The 20699-nt window shown below is 37.2% G+C and overlaps 2 protein-coding genes across 3 annotated transcripts in view; one reads left to right on the top strand and one right to left on the bottom strand.

Moving 5' to 3' along the window:
• Window positions 1-20253, bottom strand: part of LOC134743513 (tropomodulin-1) — a 268940-nt gene extending 248687 nt beyond the window's left edge. The window contains exon 1 of the mRNA XM_063676995.1: window positions 20101-20253. Within this exon, the coding sequence (XP_063533065.1) occupies window positions 20101-20178 (78 nt within the window). The 5' untranslated portion in view covers window positions 20179-20253. The remainder of the gene's footprint in view (window positions 1-20100) is intronic.
• On the top strand, window positions 1493-13397 carry LOC134743511 (uncharacterized). Of its 2 annotated transcripts, XM_063676992.1 has the most exons (6): window positions 3524-4361; window positions 4797-4915; window positions 5555-5695; window positions 6500-7213; window positions 7701-7860; window positions 9200-13397. In XM_063676992.1, exons 1-6 carry the CDS (start codon window positions 4298-4300, stop codon window positions 9706-9708), a joined length of 1707 nt encoding a protein of 568 aa, XP_063533062.1. In that variant the 5' UTR covers window positions 3524-4297; the 3' UTR covers window positions 9709-13397. The 2 variants fall into 2 exon arrangements, 1 of the variants encoding a protein (XP_063533062.1); XR_010128020.1 differs by lacking the exons at window positions 4797-4915; window positions 6500-7213; window positions 7701-7860; window positions 9200-13397 and having other exon boundaries at window positions 1493-4361; window positions 5555-6467.
• Window positions 20254-20699: the final 446 nt, after the last annotated feature.

The following is a 20699-nucleotide window of genomic DNA, read 5'->3' as shown; positions in this document are numbered from 1 at the left end:
AAGTTTACACTCAGAGAAAAATCCGGAGACAAGGCTGCAGTTTTACGTTGCGAACGAATTATTGATAAAAACACAAAACTACTTTGGGACATTGACAACCTAGCCTTTGCTAGCGCAGCAACTTTTTTTTTGCGAAACGCAATTATTGCGAAACTAACAATAAAAATGTTGTTAAACTATCAATTTTTCGATGCCTTGTCATAATAGCATAGTTAAAAATGCGAATTTAACATAGTTTGGCTTTGCTCATTGCACAACGTGTGATTTGTGAGTTGTGGTTTTAGCAACTTTGAGGACCTTTGTCAAAATAACAAAAGATAACTCTGCGAAATCTTCACAGTTAAAGTTTGTGCGGTTCGCAATGTTCGCCGACACATTGTTTTTTACTTTGTGACAATAGCAGCTTCAAGAGCCTTTGTCAAAATAACAAAACAGAACTCTGCGGAATCTACACGGCTAAAGTTTGGGGGTTGACAGTGTTCACAACCACATTGATTTATACCTTGTGATGTTAGCAAATTTGAGGACCTTTGTCAAAATAACAAAGAATAACTCTGCGAAATCTTCACAGTAAAGTTTTGTGAGGTTCGCAATGTTGGCCGCCACATTGTTTTTTACTTTGTGACATTACCAATTTCAAGAGCCTTTGTCAATATAACAAAATAGAACTCTGCGGAATCTACACGGCTAAAGTTTGGGGGTTGACAGTGTTCACAACCACATTGATTTAAACCTTGTAATGTTAGCAACTTTGAGGACCCTTGTCAAAATAACAAAGAATAACTCTGTGAAATCTTCACAGTTAAGTTTTGTGCGGTTCGCAATGTTGGCCGCGACATTGTTTTTTACTTTGTGACATTAGCAACTTCAAGAGCCTTTGCCAAAATAACAAAATAGAACTCTGCTGAATCTACACGGCTAAAGTTTGGGGGTTGACAGTGTTCACAACCACATTGATTTAAACCTTGTAATGTTAGCAACTTTGAGGACCTTTGTCAAAATAACAAAGAATAACTCTGCGAAATTTTCACAGTTAAGTTTTGTGCTATTCGCAATGTTGGCCGCCACATTGTTTTTTACTTTGTGACATTGCCAATTTTAAGCGCCTTTGTCAAAATAACAAAATAGAACTCTGCGGAATCTACACGGATAAAGTTTGAGGGTTGACAGTGTTCACAACCACATTGATTTAAACCTTGTAATGTTAGCAACTTTGAGGACCCTTGTCAAAATAACAAAGAATAACTCTGTGAAATCTTCACAGTTAAGTTTTGTGCGGTTCGCAATGTTGGCCGCGACATTGTTTTTTACTTTGAGACATTAGCAACTTCAAGAGCCTTTGCCAAAATAACAAAATAGAACTCTGCTGAATCTACACGGCTAAAGTTTGGGGGTTGACAGTGTTCACAACCACATTGATTTAAACCTTGTAATGTTAGCAACTTTGAGGACCTTTGTCAAAATAACAAAGAATAACTCTGCGAAATTTTCACAGTTAAGTTTTGTGCGGTTCGCAATGTTGGCCGCCACATTGTTTTTTACTTTGTGACATTACCAATTTTAAGCGCCTTTGTCAAAATAACAAAATAGAACTCTGCGGAATCTACACGGATAAAGTTTGAGGGTTGACAGTGTTCACAACCACATTGATTTAAACCTTGTAATGTTAGCAACTTTGAGGACCTTTGTCAAAATAACAAAGAATAACTCTGCGAAATCTTCACAGTTAAGTTTTGTGCGGTTCGCAATGTTGGCCGCCACATTGTTTTTTACTTTGTGATATTAGCAACTTCAAGAGCTTTTGTCAAAATAACAAAATAGAACTCTGCGGAATCTACACGGCTAAAGTTTGGAGGTTGACAGTGTTCACAACCACATTGATTAATACCTTGTGATTTTAGCAACTTTGAGAGAGCCTTTGTCAAAATCACAAAAGAGAACTCTTAACTACAAATTTTAAGTTGATTTACAATGTTTGCAGGTGTTACAAGGGTAAATAATCCAATAATAGGTTTTTGTTTTAACCTTTTCACCGCCAAAGACGGAAAATCACGTCAGCGGAAAGTCGTACCACTGACGCCACGACATTTGCTCCTATTAGAAAACCATACATTTGGTTTATTGCTTGGCGTCTGGTCTGAGTCACGTCGAATTACTTCGCTGCTTGGCGTTGAAACGGTTAAGACATATTAAATATACTAGCTGTTGCCCGCGACTTCGTACGCGTGGATTTGTATGTTGGTGGTTATATATTTTAAATGAGCATAGAACATTATGCAGCAAAAGATATCAGTAGGGACGGTAAATCATTTGTTAATAATTATACAGCGCATGAAATTTGTCTTTCACAAAGTACAAAGTTTCAAGCCCCTAGCTGAAAAAAATTGTTCGCGATATAAACCCTCTCAACACTCAGATTTTCAAGTCCACTATTTAAAAAAAATGTTCGCTCCCACTGCAAACTTTATTAATACAAACTTTTCAAACACGGTGCAATCAGTTTTCGTCTATTTTAATATAATGCCCTTTTACCAAGTTTCATGTTCCTAGCTAAAACGAAAACTTGTACTACATATAAACTTATATACATCCCCTTTTTAACACCCTTAAGGGTAGAATTATTAAGAACGTTGAAATAACCTTTTTTGTAATATTATACAATGCCTTTCTGAGAAATTTCAATAAGCATTTGTAATGAATTCAAACTTTCAACCCCTTTTTAACTCTTTTAAGGGATGAATATTTAAAAACGCTTAAATTACTTTTCTTGTATTCTAATAATATGCCTTCATACAAAGACTTCTTAGTCCTGTACTCAAAAAAAGGTTTGATCTCCATACAAACTATCAAATAGGGCTTACAAGTTACAAGGGAAGCTTACAAGTTTCCACACATTTTTTTTTTTCGTGGTTGGGTAGATAATGTGTTTGTGTTCCAAAAATTGGTAATTTCTAGAAAAAGGCTTCGTTTTTGGGACATGGTGTTGTATAACTTTTTAATGTGGAATTTAACAAGCTTTCGTTTCGCTATACACAGTATTCACATTAAACCCAGATATTCCGAGAAAAAAAGAAAAACCAAAAAAGACTTATACTTTTCAAGATGGCGTTTGATCCCCGTGGACCCGAAGCTCCAATTTTATGACACGCAAACAGGGATCCCTGAAATTGTAGGTGTCAAATTTCATTACTGTCACTATTATTTAAACCCCATTTAAGACCTAAAATCTGTTTTTGTAGTCACATTTTTAAGTTTTACACATTTTTCCTCCACTTATTTTAGTAAATTTGTATTGCATAGCACTCGTGTACTAATTATGGATCTACTGATGTCTATTTGATTGAAATCCACTCAATAGTTTAGGCGCTAGAAGTAAAAATATGATTTACTATTCGGCGGCTATTCAAGGCGGCTGTATTAATTTTGTCTGAGTCGTAGCACGGTACGCTTATCACCATGCCTGTCACGTTCTAACAAGTATGTGAGTGCGAAAGTGACGGACTTAGTGATAGGGGAAACCATGCTGCGCGGGCTCTAGATTTAGCGACAGCGTCAGTGACAACGTCATGCTCGCGGCCCGCCAGCGCCGCGCTCACAACCCGCCCGCACCGATCTCTCTAGATAAGCAATTATTACCTAAAATAGTTTTTAATCTAACTGCTCTTTGAATCTGTCAAATGCTCACACATAATAAATTATAACCTTCTGTACGTACTACGTGCTGCCCGCACAGCATGGTTTCCCCTATCACTAAGTCCGTCACTTTCGCACTCACATACTTGTTAGAACGTGACAGGCATGGTGATAAGCGTACCGTGCTATGACTCCACTCTCCAGGTTTGCAGTTTTTTATAAGGAACAACGTACTTAATTATTATTATTTGTACTTAGTACCTACTTACTAATGCCTTTACCCTAAAAACGGAATTCTAAGAAAGGTATTTGATTGCTCAAGTCGCAATGTTAGAATTGCGGAATTTACAAGGGAAAAATTTCTCAAGTTAATAATTTCACAACTTTTACATTGCGAAATAATATAAGCATTGCTAGAAACACAATGTTAACTTTGTTAAAATAGTGATGTTGACTAGTCCTTTGCAAAATTGACAAAAGAATCGTTCATTTCGCTGGCAACATTCGTACGGTTAGGATGCGTGACAAATCGCTAACAACGGAACGTATTTATTTAGTGATTATTATTGTCTTTTCAAACAACGAACCGTTCACGTTGTTAAAAATATAAGGAAATAGTTTCTTTAAAGTTAAGACAGTTATAGGTAAATAGTAAATATAAAGGATGGACGACTTAAGTGTGTTTCTGTTCAACTGTGATTTGATACACCTTTTTGGATCGCTAAACGGTAAGTTATAATTTGTATTTACATAGTTCTAACTAGTTACTATTGTAGTTAATGTAATGTGACTGTCGTTGCTAATCGATATTTGTTTCATCCTAATAAACTATTCGAAGTCGAAGATTTCTTAAATCGAATTTAAAACAATTATTTTTAGGTTATTTTTGAATTGCAATGTTGGACCATTTTTTTTTACACGACTGCCCAAATAAAGCAATGTATTGTTGTAGACATTATAGCTCCATCGAAATGGCCATTTACTTCTTATTTTTCTTGAAATCATGGAAAATACACGTTGCAATGAAATTATGGCACTTTGAAGCCCCATGGACAAATATATCTGCAAAAATATTGCCGGCATTGTTACCGCCATGACAGTGCAGTGTAGTGGGTTAAATTTATGCAATATGCAGTACTTATTATTTATCTCTATGCTTATAGATCAGGGCGCGGATCTCGATTTTTTATTGAACGCAAACGACCATGAGTTGTCGTTATTGGTCCCGGCAGCAGTTCAAAAAGGGAAACTGCGTATGGCGTTAGACCGTGAGAGAGAACGCGTGAGCAGTTTCATTTTTTCGTATACCTACTTGATTCAAAATTTAGATGTTTTCATTACTTTGAATCAATTTTTAACCGACTTCAAAAAAGGAGGAGGTTATCAATTCGACCGTTTTTTTTTTTGTATGTATGTTACGTCATAACTCCGTCATTGGTGAACCGATTTGGAAAATTGTTTTTTTTGTTTGAATGTGTATAGTCCCAAGTTGGTCCCGTTTTTGTCAAAACCCAGTTTTGATGATGGGATCCATGAGGAATCCAGGGAAAAATTCTTGAATCTTATAGGCATACATATAGCGATTTTTGTATTTTCATTAATGAATCTAGTATTCACGTTCAGAAAAACTGACATTTAATGAAGTGGAACTGCTGATGATGATCAAAACGAAACTCTTTAACGATGCATAGTTCACTTTGACGATTTGTCCTCTTCGTTATGTTTACTAAGCCAGTAAGATTTATAAAGAATTTTTTATCAAGGTTAAGTCTGATGATGGAGATACAGCGACTTTTGTATTTTCATCAATAAACTAAGCATTAACAATTAAATAGTGCCATTTGATAAATAAATAAAAATAAATAAAATAATGTGAATGGGCATTATGGTTAAATTAATCACTCCTAATTTTATTTTATAGAGAGGAGTTACAAAAGATCCGAGGGATGTAGATGTACAGCAAGTTATAGCTCCAATTAAAAAGCAAGACTCCTTTGTGATTCCATCAAGTAGCCAAAAATCTAGTACATCCTCTGTTGTTACAACATCAACTGAATTATTGGTAATTATAATAATATTTATCTTTACTCTGTATTTAAGGTGGATCATGTTTTTGTTATGCAGAGGGAGTCAACTGTCTGTTCAATCCCCGGTCAGGGCAAATATTTGTGTGATAAACACGAGTATTTGTTCCTGAGTCTTAGGTGTTTTCTATGTATTAAACTATATAAGTATTTATATCGTCACTAGTACCCATATTACAAGTAGGCCAGGAAATAAATACATTTCACAGAATAATTATATTAAGGTACATTATTATTTTGGGTCAAATTATTTCAACTTATTTTAATACGAATTACTCCGACTAATTTATAATACATTTAATTATAATCATATATTTTTAGGGTTCCGTACCCAAAGGGTAAAAACGGGACCCTATTACTAAGACTCCGCTGTCCGTCTGTCTGTCTGTCACTAGGCTGTATCTCATGAACCGTGATAGCCAGACAGTTGTCATTTTCACAGATGATGTATTTCTGTTGCCGCTATAACAACAAATACTATAAAGTACGGAACCCTCGGTGCTCGAGTCCGACTCGCAATTGGCCGGTTTTTTACTATCCAAAAGATTAAAAGTGTAAGCTATTTCTATCATATGTAGTCAATATGAATGTTTTGTTTTTAAGTCTAAAATAAATAAATAACGTTTAGTTTGGGACTAGGTTGATTTTCTGAATAAGATTGTCTCCAAATATTTATTTTATGTATTTATTTTATGTAAATATTATGATTGTGCCCAAATAGTAAATACCCACATGACGTGACTTCTAGTTCTTTAGTAACTTAGTGCTTACTTGATTTTCAGGAATGGGACATCAATTGTGACGATTTACAGTTTATAGATGCAAGCAAACTCATAGGGGCTATAACTGGCGGAAATCTTAAACAAATTTTAGAGACATCCAGTATTGGGAAACCTCTAATCAATAAAAAGGTATTATCGTCTAGTGACCGAAAGATACTGACGGCCCTTATTGTTGAGGCTGAGGTGCGGAAATTGAAAGAAAACACTGACCCAATACGAAAAGAAACCTGGGATACGTGGACATCAGAAATTATAAAGCTTTTCCCAGGTGAAACAAAGGGGGTATATTATAATCCTTTTCGTCTTGTTGATGGAAAAGCTATCCAGGCCAGTGGCCTGATAGTGAACCGATTAATAACAGTACGCAGAAAATTAAATGCAGAAATCCGCAGCCGCAGCAGAAGTCGTAACAGCAGTAATAGCGACAAGAGCAGCGACAGCAGCGGAGACCAAAACAAGAGAAAAAAATCTGCTGTCAAATCTTCTAATGCACGGGTTAGACCTTTTCCTGACACCTTTCAAACAATAAGTACCAATCAAGACTCTGAAAAAGATACCGTGCAGTGGTTGAAGCACTCTTCTTCACCGAGAGAATTGGTAGAAACAAAATGGAACAGTTGTCTACATGAACGCATGGCTGCACTGCAAGAAGGCGACCATGTTAGTTATTTGAGCATCTTCCCAGCACTGCAATGTCCTTGGGGCTATGAATTGGTGAGTCAATGATAATACTAATCAATCAAGTGTCTTCATGCCAGACTTCATGACATCACCAGGCAGAAGTCATCAATTTGTGTTAAGTTATTTTTATACCCAACTGCAGAAAGGAGGTTAAGTTTTTCAAGCGTATGTATGTATGTATCTTTAATTATTTGGCACGCTCTACTGCCTAAACCATTTAGCGGAGTTTAACATATGAGGTGTCATTACATTTGTCTCAGTTTTGCGAGTAAATCCATACTAATATTATAAATGCGAAAGTGTGTCTATCTGTGGCGGGTGGAGTCGCGGGCTAGTAGATTATATTATTATTATGCAGTCGGGTTATTGATTTTCATTTTAAATACTCATATATACACTAGCAACATTTCTCGTTGTATGATTATGAATGATGATTGATGACTAGCAACATTTTTGATTTTGTGAAAGAGCTTTTAAGCTCTAATTGAATAACAAATGTTTGATTTCTGTTTATTTTCAGCTGGCCAGTGACTTTGACAAAATATACCCTGAAATAGAAGGAAAGTTCGAAGAAAATTTCCCGGTAGTGAAAGGTCGCCTGCTATCATTACTAGATGAGAAGGCTCAACAGCTAACACGACCTGACACTTCTATTCAAACTGTTTTGGATCTTGCAACTTGTAAGTTATATTATCGTTTTTTTGTCAAATAGTGTCTTTATTGCCTCTATATGTAAATACAGTATGTACAGTGAGCTTCGAAATTGCATACACTGTACATACTAGGGTGGCTCTAAAAAACCTTTTGTTTTATTTTGTTACACTCATTTTGCTGAAAAAATATTCCCAATTTTGTAACTTTAACTACAAGAGGATGCGTATTTATTATTTAGATTTTTATTTATGTATCTGTTTACACACCATTTGAATATTTGATTTATAAGTTTTGAAGTAAAAAAAAAAAACAATTTCATTTCTATTTTTTGTAATTTTTCAAAAGGTAGATTTTTTTAAATTCACCTAAAAATTCATAAAAATTTGAAATAAAAATGTTTTTTTACTTAATAACTTATAAATCACATTTTCAAATTATGGGAATAAAAATTGTAGTTGAGATAAAGTTGTGATTGATCAACAAAATAAGGGGGTAGAGCTTGAATTTTTCCCATACACACGTGAACCACCCTGGTACATACGTTTTATTTGTTCAGCCATATAGATTATATAGAAGTAAGTACCTAAGCATAACGTTCAAGTTCTTGCAAGGGGCTCGAGTTTGTTAATATTCTTACTCCCGGAGTAACACAGAATCACACTTGCGAAGAAAAAACTAAATTTTATGCGAAAAAATTCTTAAATACGGTGACATTTCAAACATTCGTCCGCCATATTGTGATTTTTTGCCAAGTTAGGCATCTAAGGCACATACCCATCCGGCATTCAGCCACGATTGAAAATTGAGTAAGAATATTATTTTGAACAGCTATTAAATTAATTAACCGAAATATCTAATTATAAACGTCAGTATTTTAAAAGTAAAACTCATGTATACCTACTTGGTTCATATTAAGTAGTAATAGTAGTAGTTATGACATAATAAAAAAAAAGCTGTAACTCCCTAGAGAGTTACACCTTTTTTTCACAATCCATAACTCCTGCGGGAACAATATAGGCCTTTGTCCTTTAGTACACCTGCATGATATTAGATCTTTTTCGAGCAAGTGTGATGAAAATAACATATTATATACAGGGTAGATTTTTTTAACGACACCTGTAGGCCGAGCACATGATTGACGCGACAGTATCTCGCCGCGAGATAGACTACCCGTCTTTTACTAACTGTATGAATTTAAAGGCGACGGGTAGTCTATGTCGCGGCGAGATACTCTCGCGCCAATCATGTGCTAGCCCGGCTGGAAGTGAAGTAGGTACTATAGATAGAGGAGATGACGAATTTTACTCAATAGAAACTTTACCTTAAGTAACCGTTAACCATACTAAGTATTAATTATTTTTGCAGCGGGGGAGGAACAAGCGAATGTTGCGACTTTTCTGGCAGTTCCCCTGTTGCTGAAACAAATGCACACTGTTCCCGTGAAAGGAGTCAGAAAACCCTGGAACCCGTCTAGATTAGAAGTAAGCAACGCGTTTTTAAGCTTGGTGCCATCTACATCGGACCTTCAAAGCCACTTCAGTGAACGGAAGGCCACATTGCAGGAAAAAAAATTGCCTGTTCTTCCATATTTGGTTGCTGTTGGGGCTTGCTGGCAGGATGTTACGCAGTATGATTTAATAATCTCTGAAGACATCAGGTACACGTTTCCCAGCATTTGTAAAGCTGTTTCAAATACTTTTAAGATTCTATGGGCATTAGACTTACCATATTCAAAAGATTGTGCCCCAGTCTGGATGTTTATCCAAAGAAGTATATATGTAATGAAGAGCAAGTTTGACACTGAAGGCACTCCTATGCTAGATTTGCTTGCTTCTGTTTCTAACAGGCACGATGGTGCTGTGTGCAATATGTAAAAGGTCTTTTGTCCAAATGAAGCAATTTAAAACCCATTTTACATTTTATCATCCAGGTAAATGTTATATTTGTCCAAACATGGATTGTGGGAGAACTTATCAACTCTACAATTCATTTAGGCGTCATTATTTGAAAGAACATTCAGATTCTTCTATGTTACAACAGGCTTCAAGTGTACAGGATTTTGCTATTGGACAAGAGACCTCTCCCGTGAATAATGATCCATTACATAATGTGTGTAGCGCAACCGAGTTTCAAATTAAAGAAAATAATAGTACTATACAGAGTGATAGCAAACACAACACACCGCCGCTAAGCGACAGTTTAGGTCAACTTTTCTCATCCCTGTATAGTAATCCCCATTTGCCGAACAATGTGCTAGATACAGTTTATAGCGGTATTCACAACATGTTCACTATGTCAATCAGACCTCTGTTACCAGTAACTTCTAGCTCTGCCGTAGCAAAACTGACAACCGATCTAGAGATGTTTAGTTCAACTTATAAACGACATCAGTTCTTTGAAAGTAAGGGTACTTTAGTTAATCCTGAGCCTTATACTGTAGGGCGACGATTTGATTACGTAAAAAAAAAAGGTAAAACTTATTACCAAGCAGTAGAGTGCATAGCCCATAAAATACCTATTAGAGATGTGTTGCACAAATTTTTTTCGTTGCCTAACATACTTCATGAGACCATCGATGCTATGAAAAAACTGATGGCTCATGACACGTCAAACAGTATAGAGCATTATATGCATGGTTCATTTTGGAGACAGAAAAATCATGGAGATAAGATAGTCATGCCCATATTTTTGCAAATTGACGATTTCGAGACTTTGAACCCTTTGGGTAGTCATAGTGGTGTGCACAAACTAGGAGCCGCATACATTTCTCTTCCTTGCCTGCCGTACTATTGTGCCTCTCTGTTAGGTAACATATTTTTAGTCTTACTCTATCATTCCACTGACAGAGTGGAATTTGGGAATCGTATAATATTTCAGCCCCTGATTGACCAGTTTAATGATTTATTTAAGCATGGAATAGTTTTTGATTTGCCAGATTTCAAGGGCACAATTTACTTTGAGTTGTCATTAATTTTAGGAGATAATTTAGGCTTGCATAGTGTTTTAGGATTTGTTGAGAGTTTTTCAAGCAATTTTCCTTGCAGAACATGCAAAGTAGAGAAAAAAGTCATGGCTAATCAGGTTTATGAAGATGAATCTCTCTTAAGGACCGAGTCAAATTACCAGGATGATTTAAAAACGAATAATTCATCTCTGACAGGCGTCAAAGAAAAATGTATATGGCTCGACATAGAAAATTTTAATTTATTTTCGCAAATGGGTTTTGATGTAATGCATGACATGCACGAAGGCTGTGCCAAATACGTCATGTGCTCTTTACTTGTGGTTTTTGTAGACAAAATGAAATATCTTACAATTGATATTGTTAATAACAAAATTTCCTCATTTCAATACGGTCCCGATAAAAAAGATAAGCCCGTCACGCTGGCCATGTCCAATTTACGAAAAGGCAATATACGTTTAAATGCTGCCGAAATGAGCACATTTTGCAAGTATTTTGGTGTAATGTTTGGTGATTTCATTCCAAGACATAATAAATATTGGCAACTGTATATTCAATTAATGACTGTTTTAGATTTTATTATGTCACCCCGTTTTGTATCTGAGCAAATAGACTATTTTAAGTATATGATCGCTGACTTTTGCGAAATGTACATCACACTGTTTAACCAAAGTCTTAAGCCTAAATTTCACAATTTACTGCACTATCATTCGGCAATGTTACGTTTTGGTCCCTTGAGATTTCTGTCTTCAATGCGCTACGAAGCTAAACATCGCTTCAACAAGTTAGCTGCAAAATCAACAAATAACCGAATTAACATGACACTGACAGTAGCTCGAAAGCATCAGTTGATGTTAAATGACATATTCTTGAAAGAAACTATTCGTTCGCCTCTTTCGTTTGGGGGCCAAGCAGAAGTACCAGTTAGTGAATGTAAACAGATTTTAGATCAAATGCAATGGTCAGATATTACAAAATTATATAAAGTGAGTTGGGCGGCAAAGTGTTCCGAGCGCTACCAAGTAAATTCTGTAATAGTTACTGCTATTAATGAAGAAAACATTTATTTTTCCAAAATTGATGACATATATGTTGATGGAGTGTCTAAGATTAGTTTCAAGGCTAAGCCTTTACAAACAATTGGTTTTGATAATCATTACCATGCTTATAATGTACTGGACTCATTACAATCATCACACATATACATTGATCAAGACACCATGCAGTATCCGTTTTTGTGCAACTGTGTAGTCATTGGGCATAACATTAATCTTCCTGAGTATCATATCGTACTCAGTAAACCGATTTAATTAACCCAACTAGAGTAAGATTTAATAATTTGTAGTAATAGTAAGTATGATTACAATTACTTATGCAGGTATAATGCATACCCTAACTCAGTTTAGTAAATTAAGTTCAAAAGGGCCGTGGAACATTACAGTGTTAACAATTCCTATTTTAAACATATTTTTGTTCGTATTTTATTTTACAGGAAGTAATCAAATGTTATATTACGGTAAATATGTAATGATTATTGATGGGAATAGCCCTCATTATGAAAACAGTTTTGTTCATGCAGTGATAATATGCTAATAACCCAAAAAAAAATAAAAAATCTGCGGATATAATTCGTGGTTTGGAAAATCCCCCCCCCTACACCCTCGAGGACTTTTAGTATGTTTATCTGGACACCACAAGGTATAAATAACTATACCAATTTTCAAAACAACACGAATTATTTCTGCTGATTGATATTTTCGGCTTAATTTGACGTGGCTATAAGTTTAGTTTCTATTTAAACGATATGTAACTACAGTTGTGGCCCTAAGCGCCACTTGCACCATCCTACTAACTAATGAGGGGTTAACCGGTTAACCCCTCATTAGTTAGTAGGATGGTGCAAGTGGCGCTAGATTGTTGTGTTAGGAAACACCTTGCATGTAAGTAGTGACCTGATGTATGAATAGCGTTGTCACTATAATATTGACAGTAAGGTACAGAACTGCACGGGGTGGGTCACGTTATACTGTTGTTGGTTATTACCAGTACTTAGGTTAGGTTAGGTTAGGTTAACAGCAGGTAGATATATCGTCGGGTGATAAGCAAAAGTCACTAAGTACCACCACAAGTTCATAGCCATAGTGAACCGTAATATTATGCGAATAAGGTTGATTTTTGTTTAATTATTTTTCAGTAGTTAGTGAGTTTTGCTTGTTACCTGACGGTATGCTAATTATTATTATTTGTTCACATTTAGCGGGTTCGATTCCCGGATCAGCCAGGCGATTTTTCTTAATTATTTGCAATTCGTATTGTTTTGAAATAAAAATGAAAGGAAGCTATTTTTACTTCTACTCGTCAAATATATGGTCATACTTCTAATCCATTCGCATCCATTTAACTTTGAAATAGTAGGTACAGTCAGCTTCAAATAGCCAGCCAAAGTCGCCAAATATGTCGCAACACACCTTTCTTGCCATGGGAATAAGGTTGTGTTTCGATATATTTGGCGAGTTGTCACCAAATATTTGACGAGTGGAAGTAAAAATAGCTTCATTTCTATATTTATTTAAAAACAATACGAACTACATTCAAAGAATTTGAAAAAAGTCGCCTGGCTGATCCGGGAATCGAACCCGCTTTTTTAGTACTTCTAAAGCGGGTTCGATTCCCGGATCCCGCTGACGGTACTTCTGTATAGTGGCTAGAGGGTAAATAGTATTTAAATAGGTATTTTAGTGTTGAATAATAATCACTTTTATATTCGACTCCGTATATTAAAATAACCAGTTAACTGTACAATGGTTCAGGCGGGACTGGCGTCCCGTTGATCCGTTCCTACGGATATGGGTTTTGGCTAATCAGATCAAATCGCGGTGCACGCGCGCTTGAATATGAGCTGACATAGCTTAACTGTTACTATACCGCTAAATGTGAAAAACAAAAAAAACCTTTCAATTTTACTGTACCGATCGAAAGGCTCAATCAAAGGGTTCTTCAAAATAACATAGCATCTTAAATAAATGTATGTAATTAAGCCTTCCGATCGGTACAGTAAATTGCAGGTCTTTCTTTCATTTAGCGGGTTCAATTCCCATTTTCGAAACACCGAGTGTTTGTTTTTGATTTACATATTAGTAAATAGTTGATTTTTCACTGGAAACTTTTAGTTTCCCATTATTATCTACATTATTTGTATTTTAGTGGGCAACATTTTTTTCTATTCTTACGGACCTGCAAACGTTTTTTAATAATAAAAGTTAGTTTTATAAATATTGTTGTATTTTTTCAGGTAGCTATTGTCGTTCGCGACTTTTGGCATTGCTAGTTCTGCAATGTTGAACGTAAACATTGCTATCCCCGCGATATTCCACTGCGGAGCTAGCAACGTCAGCATTGCTATCCCCGCAATATTCCACTGCGGAGCTAGCAACGTCTGAATTGCTATCCCCGCAATATTCCACTGCGGAGCTAGCAACGTCAGCATTGCTATCCCCGCAATATTCCACTGCGGAGCTAGCAACGTCAGCATTGCTATCCCCGCAATATTCCACTGCGGAGCTAGCAACGTTAGCATTGCTATCCCCGCAAAATTCCTCTGCGGAGCTAGCAACGTCAGCATTGCTATCCCCGCAATATTCCTCTGTGGAGCTAGCAATGTCAGCATTGCTATCCCCGCAATATTCCTCTGCGGAGCTAGCAACGTCAGCATTGCTATCCCCGCAATATTCCTCTGCGGAGCTAGCAATGTCAGCATTGCTATCCCCGCAATATTCCTCTGCGGAGCTAGCAATGTCAGCATTGCTATCCCCGCAATATTCCACTGCGGAACTAGCAACGTCAGCATTGCTATCCCCGAAATATTCCTCTGCGGAGCTAGCAACGTCAGCATTGCTATCCCCGCAATATTCCACTGCGGAACTAGCAACGTCAGCATTGCTATCCCCGCAATATTCCACTGCGGAGCTAGCAAAGTCAGTATTGCTATCCCCGCAATATTCCACTGCGGAGCTAGCAACGTCAGCATTGCTATCCCCGCAATATTCCTCTGCGGAGCTATCAACGTCAGCATTGCTATCCCCGCAATATTTCACTGCGGAACTAGCAACGTCAACATTGCTGTCCCCGCAATATTCTACTGCGGAACTAGCAGCGTCAGAATTGCTATCCCCGCAACATTCCACTGCGGAGTTAGCAACGTCAGTATTGCTATCCCCGCAATATTCCACTGCGGAGTTAGCAACGTCAGCATTGCTATCCCCGCAATATTCCACTGCGGAACTAGCAACGTCAACATTGCTGTCCCCGCAATATTCTACTGCGGAACTAGCAGCGTCAGAATTGCTATCCCCGCAATATTCCACTGCGGAGCTAGCAAAGTCAGTATTGCTATCCCCGCAATATTCCACTGCGGAGTTAGCAACGTCAGTATTGCTATCCCCGCAATATTCCATTGCGGAGTTAGCAACGTCAGCATTGCTATCCCCGCAATATTACACTGCGGAGCTAGCAACGTCAGCATTGCTATAACCACAATATTACACTGCGGAGCTAGCAACATTAACATTGCTATCCCCGCAATATTATTCTGCTGAGCTAACAATATCAACATTGATGACTTCTCTATTCCGTCTTTCAACTTTGCTAAAACTACGACTTCAAAGTAGTTTATATAACGAAGTTCACTTGATAAAACCACAAAATAAAAATTGCTAAAATAGCTATGTTCGGAATAGGCATCAAAGAAAAATTGTTAAAAACTAAATTTGTTAAATTAACAATGTTCATATTGCAATGTAAAGATTTGCTAAATTAGCAATGTTATAAATCACAACTTTTACTATGTATTATTGTCAACGTTATTTCACAATGTCGACATTGCTGAATATTCACAAAGTTAAAATTGCAAAATAGGAGCAGACAGAGTCAAATTGCGAGAAATGTTACGTTGTGAAATTAGCTATATGATTTTTCACAAAGTTGAAATTGCGAAATAGGAGCCGACAGAGTAAAATTGTGAAAAATTCGACTTTGTGAAATTCGCTATGTGCTTTTTCACAAAGTTAACGCTTTCGCTTTGTCATTTACGCAATTTTTTTTCGCAAAATTAAGCTTGCTGCGCCCGCAATTTGACTCTGTCGGCTCCTATTTAGCAACGTTTTTTTGTTATTTTCACAATAGTTTTCTCTGAGTGTAAGTTCACCCTTTGTTTTCGGTAAAAATAAGTATTTTTGTGCGATAATTTTTTGCAGTTCCATCCAACTGATCCGTTATTTTCCAGAGATGTGTTTGATTAGTCAGACACAATTTACGTACATTTATAAACAGCTCATTCCACGCTCATTCCCTAAAATCGTACAGGCATGACGGGCTACAATTAGAACCACATCGAATTGTGTCGGTGGAGACAACCGACGTGTCCGAAGTGTGTGCTCATGACTCCATATTATCTGCCTAAAGTTGTGTAAAAGCTTGATCGTCTTATCATATCACTCATCAATCTCGTCATACACTTGCGACATTCGACCTTAATTACCCGCAATAAAGCTCACGCCACGTGGGCTGCATCTCTGAAATCGTAATCAGTCATTCTTTCAGCTGACGTTTAAAAATACAGTGTCACCCGACCACCCACTGAGAGCCCTTACAAAGTTCGGACGTCAATGAACCCTGGCTTTTTGAATGTGGGTACACTTTTATTCAGACGTCATTAATTGCATTTTACATGCACCGTCATAAGACTCATAAGTAAGTAGGTATCCTGTGTTCACAGTCCAACATTTAACTAAATATCTAAATAAATATTAGGGGATATCTTACACATACCAACCTAGCCCCAAACTAAGCAAAGCTTGTACTATGAGTGCTAGGCGACGATATACATACATATATAGATAAATGCATAGATATAGCATAGATATTTATATACATAAAAAACACCCATGCATGACTCAGGAATATTTATTAGTGTTCATCACACAAATAAATGCCCTTACCGAGATTCGAACCAGAACCATCGGCTTCGCAGGCAGGGTCTCTCACTACCCACTAGGCCAGACCGGTCGTCAAACGATTTCAAACGATTTGTTACAATTGTTGATTTTATGGAAGTGTTTTAGGTATAGGGTGCTGAATGCAATTTGAGTTGTTTTAATGACAACTCTGACATCACATATTTTGTGACATTGCAATGAACGAATTCACAATAAGTCCACACCATATTTCCACATTTTTGTGTTTGTAGCTAATATGCACTTTTTAAATAGCAAACATTCGTTTCATTCATTCATTCTTTTAAAATTATGGCTACATTCTAGTCCAGTGGGCCTATTTTGCCAGTATCAAGGTCTTAGGAGCTTTAAATACGACTAAAATTGTACGGTTAAGTACAAGTTAGTGTACGGTGCTTTATTAGCTCCTGTTAATCGATAGCTGGACTTTACAAGTACAAGAAGTACGTGGACTACCGGCCGCTGACTCCAAAATGGTGGTTAAACGCACTTCAAGATTGATTGACTTGAAGATTAATTCTCCATTCCCTGCACACTACTACCAACTACATAAGTTTAGTGTATTATAAGCTATCGATATTTCACCTTAAACAATATTAATGGGCAAAAAACAAGGTAATTAATCACGAGGCTAACTATCAAGATGGCGCTCGAACCGGAAGTCCAGCAAACATTTGAGGCATAAAACAAAATGTGTTATGGTCGCCATGTCATTCATATGTGATTCAAGACAAATCGATATTTGCCCCTGATATACCTAGGGGAAAAACGTAGGTAGGGTAATGAGGGCTAACGCGTATGAATTCGCCGCTAGGGGCGCTAATGTAGATGGTGGTCTTTTCCATAGTTCGAAATGTCAAATGTCACTTGTCACTTCAATGACTGACAGCTGTTCTTTAGTCTTTTGGACCACCATCAACAGAGGCGCCAACTGGTGAGCAAAAAAACGATAGCCCTCATTGAAGCTAACCCGTATGTCTGAACTCTGAGCATCTACTCTACATACAGTACCGGCCAATAATATATTACTTTTGTGTTTTTTTGTATGAGCATGTATAGAGTAAACAATATAGGTTAGTTTGCATATTTCACTAGTCATTTTATATGTATGTATAAATATATGATGAATACTGCAATGAAATACTGTGAATTACAATAGGACTCAGTATACTCGTATTACTAAAAAAGCTCTAATAAAAAATGAAGCAAACTATATATTAAAAATAAAATTAAGCCTCTAGTTAGACCAAGAAAAGTCGGCATCGATTTTGATAGCACAGTGCAAGTGTTATTTTAAACTTCAAACTTCTAGGAAAAAATGACGTATAAATAACACTTGCACTGCGAATGCTATCAAATCGTTACTGACTTTTCTTGGTCTAACTCTATGAAAAAACATTACATGATACCAATTTTTCTCATCGCTCGCACAAAGGACTGCTTTTAGACTACCTAAAGAAGTGAGGTGGAAATCACTTACAAATATATATTATAAAAAAAGTTCTATCGGACAAACATGTAGAGGATATATTATTGGCCGGTACTGTAAGCGGTACAGACCCACATTAATGCACACATTCGTATTGTGGATAAACATCGTAATGTAACAGATAAACTAGGATGGGAGCCAAGACGAAAATATGCCCGTCGCGTTTTTCCTCCGACCGCATCAACGCGACCGACAAACACATTGTTAGATCACCAAAAATTAAAAGTTTTCTCCAAATTATTCCCATTTTGAAGCTATCTATAAATCAGTTATACTAGTATACTATCTATTACGTACAAATGTACATATACTTGTAACTATTATACGTTATGGTTCAAATTGGTCATATTTTATCCATGACAAAATAAAATCTTGTTTTGAGATTCTGATTGTCTTCAGCAAACGTTTGCTATGCCAATCTCTAACAGTGGTCACTAACCGTTGGAGTATTCGGTCTGCTGATTTCTCTAATCAATTCTTAAAACTGAAGATGATTGGCAGCAAAAAGCAACAGTTGTTTCTTATGTAGGAACTGTAGGAATATCATATCACGGAATCTTTCAACTTTGTACGTAGCCCTGTCAAATAACGTATGCATTTATAATATTTTGAAATATTATTTAGACATAACATTAAGTAGTTCTGTATTGATTGACTACTTACTTAATAATTTAAAACAATACAATACAAGAAGTTATGCATTTTACGTCTACAATACCTAGGGAAAATCAGCTAACTTTTCTCAGCTTAACTTTTTCATAGAATATCGACATTTTAGCTAACGTGTCAAAGAGCGCATGGTTTTCAGTGATTAAAAGACAAGTATTCTTTCGTCATTAGTATAAGCGAACTTGAAAATTCAGAAGTATTTTAAACGCACATGTGACGTTATTAATTGTGTTTATGACAGAGTGTTGTAGGTGGAGTGTTTTGAAGATTGATTGTGACATTTGGCCTCTAGCTAGGGTTGTATATTGTTTGAGATTCTCCTAAGACAATCGTAACATACTGGTCAAGCAAATGAAATCCAGGGCTTCCGGAAAACTGTGACAAAGCGAATTTATATACTGAAACTGAAAACATGTCATTATTTTTCAATTTGACAGGATTTCCTGTAGGTCCAGGGTTTAATGTTTAGTATGCCCATTGTAACAAAGAATATGTACCATTAAATATGAAACCGTGTTTAGGTCTTGGTATCTGTTGATTGCTACAGAAGCAAACAAAGAAAGCTTTGTGAGAAACAGACGATAAAATAAAGTCGCATTGCGATTCGGTAATAAAATATAGACACGTTTGATCTTCTGACTGACAGAAGAGGTCGGCGGCGCGTACCAGCATTGAACATTCTTTAGAAACTAGATATTTCTGCTGATTGTTAAGTTTAATCTGAGGGTAACATCGGTTTTTGCAGTTTCAGTGTTGCTAGTGAGTAGGATTGTGTAGTGTGTAGTGTAGGTACCTAATGTGTTGTTTCCATATGATTGTGTGAGATGTTGTGTTGTTTGCCCGCAAGGTCGCGGAAGCACGGGTCGGGTCGTCGCACAAGTCAAGGTGGGTACGGAAAATTTCATTCAACTGTTCTATTTACATCACCACAAATTACAGCGCATCGCGCACTTCCTTCACTGACGTACGGACCTTCGCATTCCGTACAGACACTTGGAATAGTAAAGCTCCAGGAATACGCCGGAAGCCGGGAAAGGGACAACGCGAGGGTTTCCGCGTCCATGTGTGCTCGTGTTTACGTCGGTTATGTGACCGGCCGGGGGCGTATTGTTACATAAAACGTTTGCATCCTCACCTCCTCTATCTTGAGGTTTGTGCGGACCACCTTGCGGGTGACCGCGCTCTCGTAACTCTCTTCAATGGTCTCCGCCATGGTTGCGTTGCGCGGGCGCTGCGGGCGACGCGCGCGATAGTTACGGCGGTACTGACGGGCGCGCGTTATTTTTAGTCACGCGCAGAGGCAGCTGCTACAGCTTTCAGGCGCCACAGTATTTGCGGACACGGTGTCGCTCCAGAGCAACGTCTAGAGGATGCCATGAACCAGAGCTAAAGCGCATCCTGAACCTATGGTAGATACACATTGTCACCCCATTCTTTCTACAAGAATCCTAAATGAAAGCTACTATTTATGGTTCTGGCGGTTGTAAACCTCACTAAATCTGCTAACCTAACACCTAAGCTCACTTTCAAGGCTTATTTAGGTCTCAGGTCGCACCACCAAATGGATTGATGCCAAAGAATCCTTTACGCACGCAAAAAGCTTCCTCAAAAGCTTTTAGATTGACAGCCGAATGAGGTTTACGATCGAATCGATTTGTGACTAATGCAGCATCTGCCACCAGTGAGATTTAAATCAGTCCGAATGGCCGGTGGCGGGAAATGTGCGCTCGTGGG

The sequence above is a fragment of the Cydia strobilella genome, chromosome 8 (genome assembly GCF_947568885.1).
Source record: "Cydia strobilella chromosome 8, ilCydStro3.1, whole genome shotgun sequence".
In the NCBI taxonomy this organism is placed as follows: domain Eukaryota; kingdom Metazoa; phylum Arthropoda; class Insecta; order Lepidoptera; family Tortricidae; genus Cydia; species Cydia strobilella.
This window is presented reverse-complemented; position numbering and strand designations above follow the sequence as displayed.

Coding starts and splice junctions, on each gene's coding strand:
- LOC134743511 (XM_063676992.1), top strand. CDS start 4,298: ATGGACGACTTAAGTGTGTTTCTGTTCAACTGTGATTTGATACACCTT. Junction 4,362..4,796: donor CCTTTTTGGATCGCTAAACG/GTAAGTTATAAT, acceptor CTATGCTTATAG/ATCAGGGCGCGGATCTCGAT. Junction 5,696..6,499: donor CAACATCAACTGAATTATTG/GTAATTATAATA, acceptor CTTGATTTTCAG/GAATGGGACATCAATTGTGA.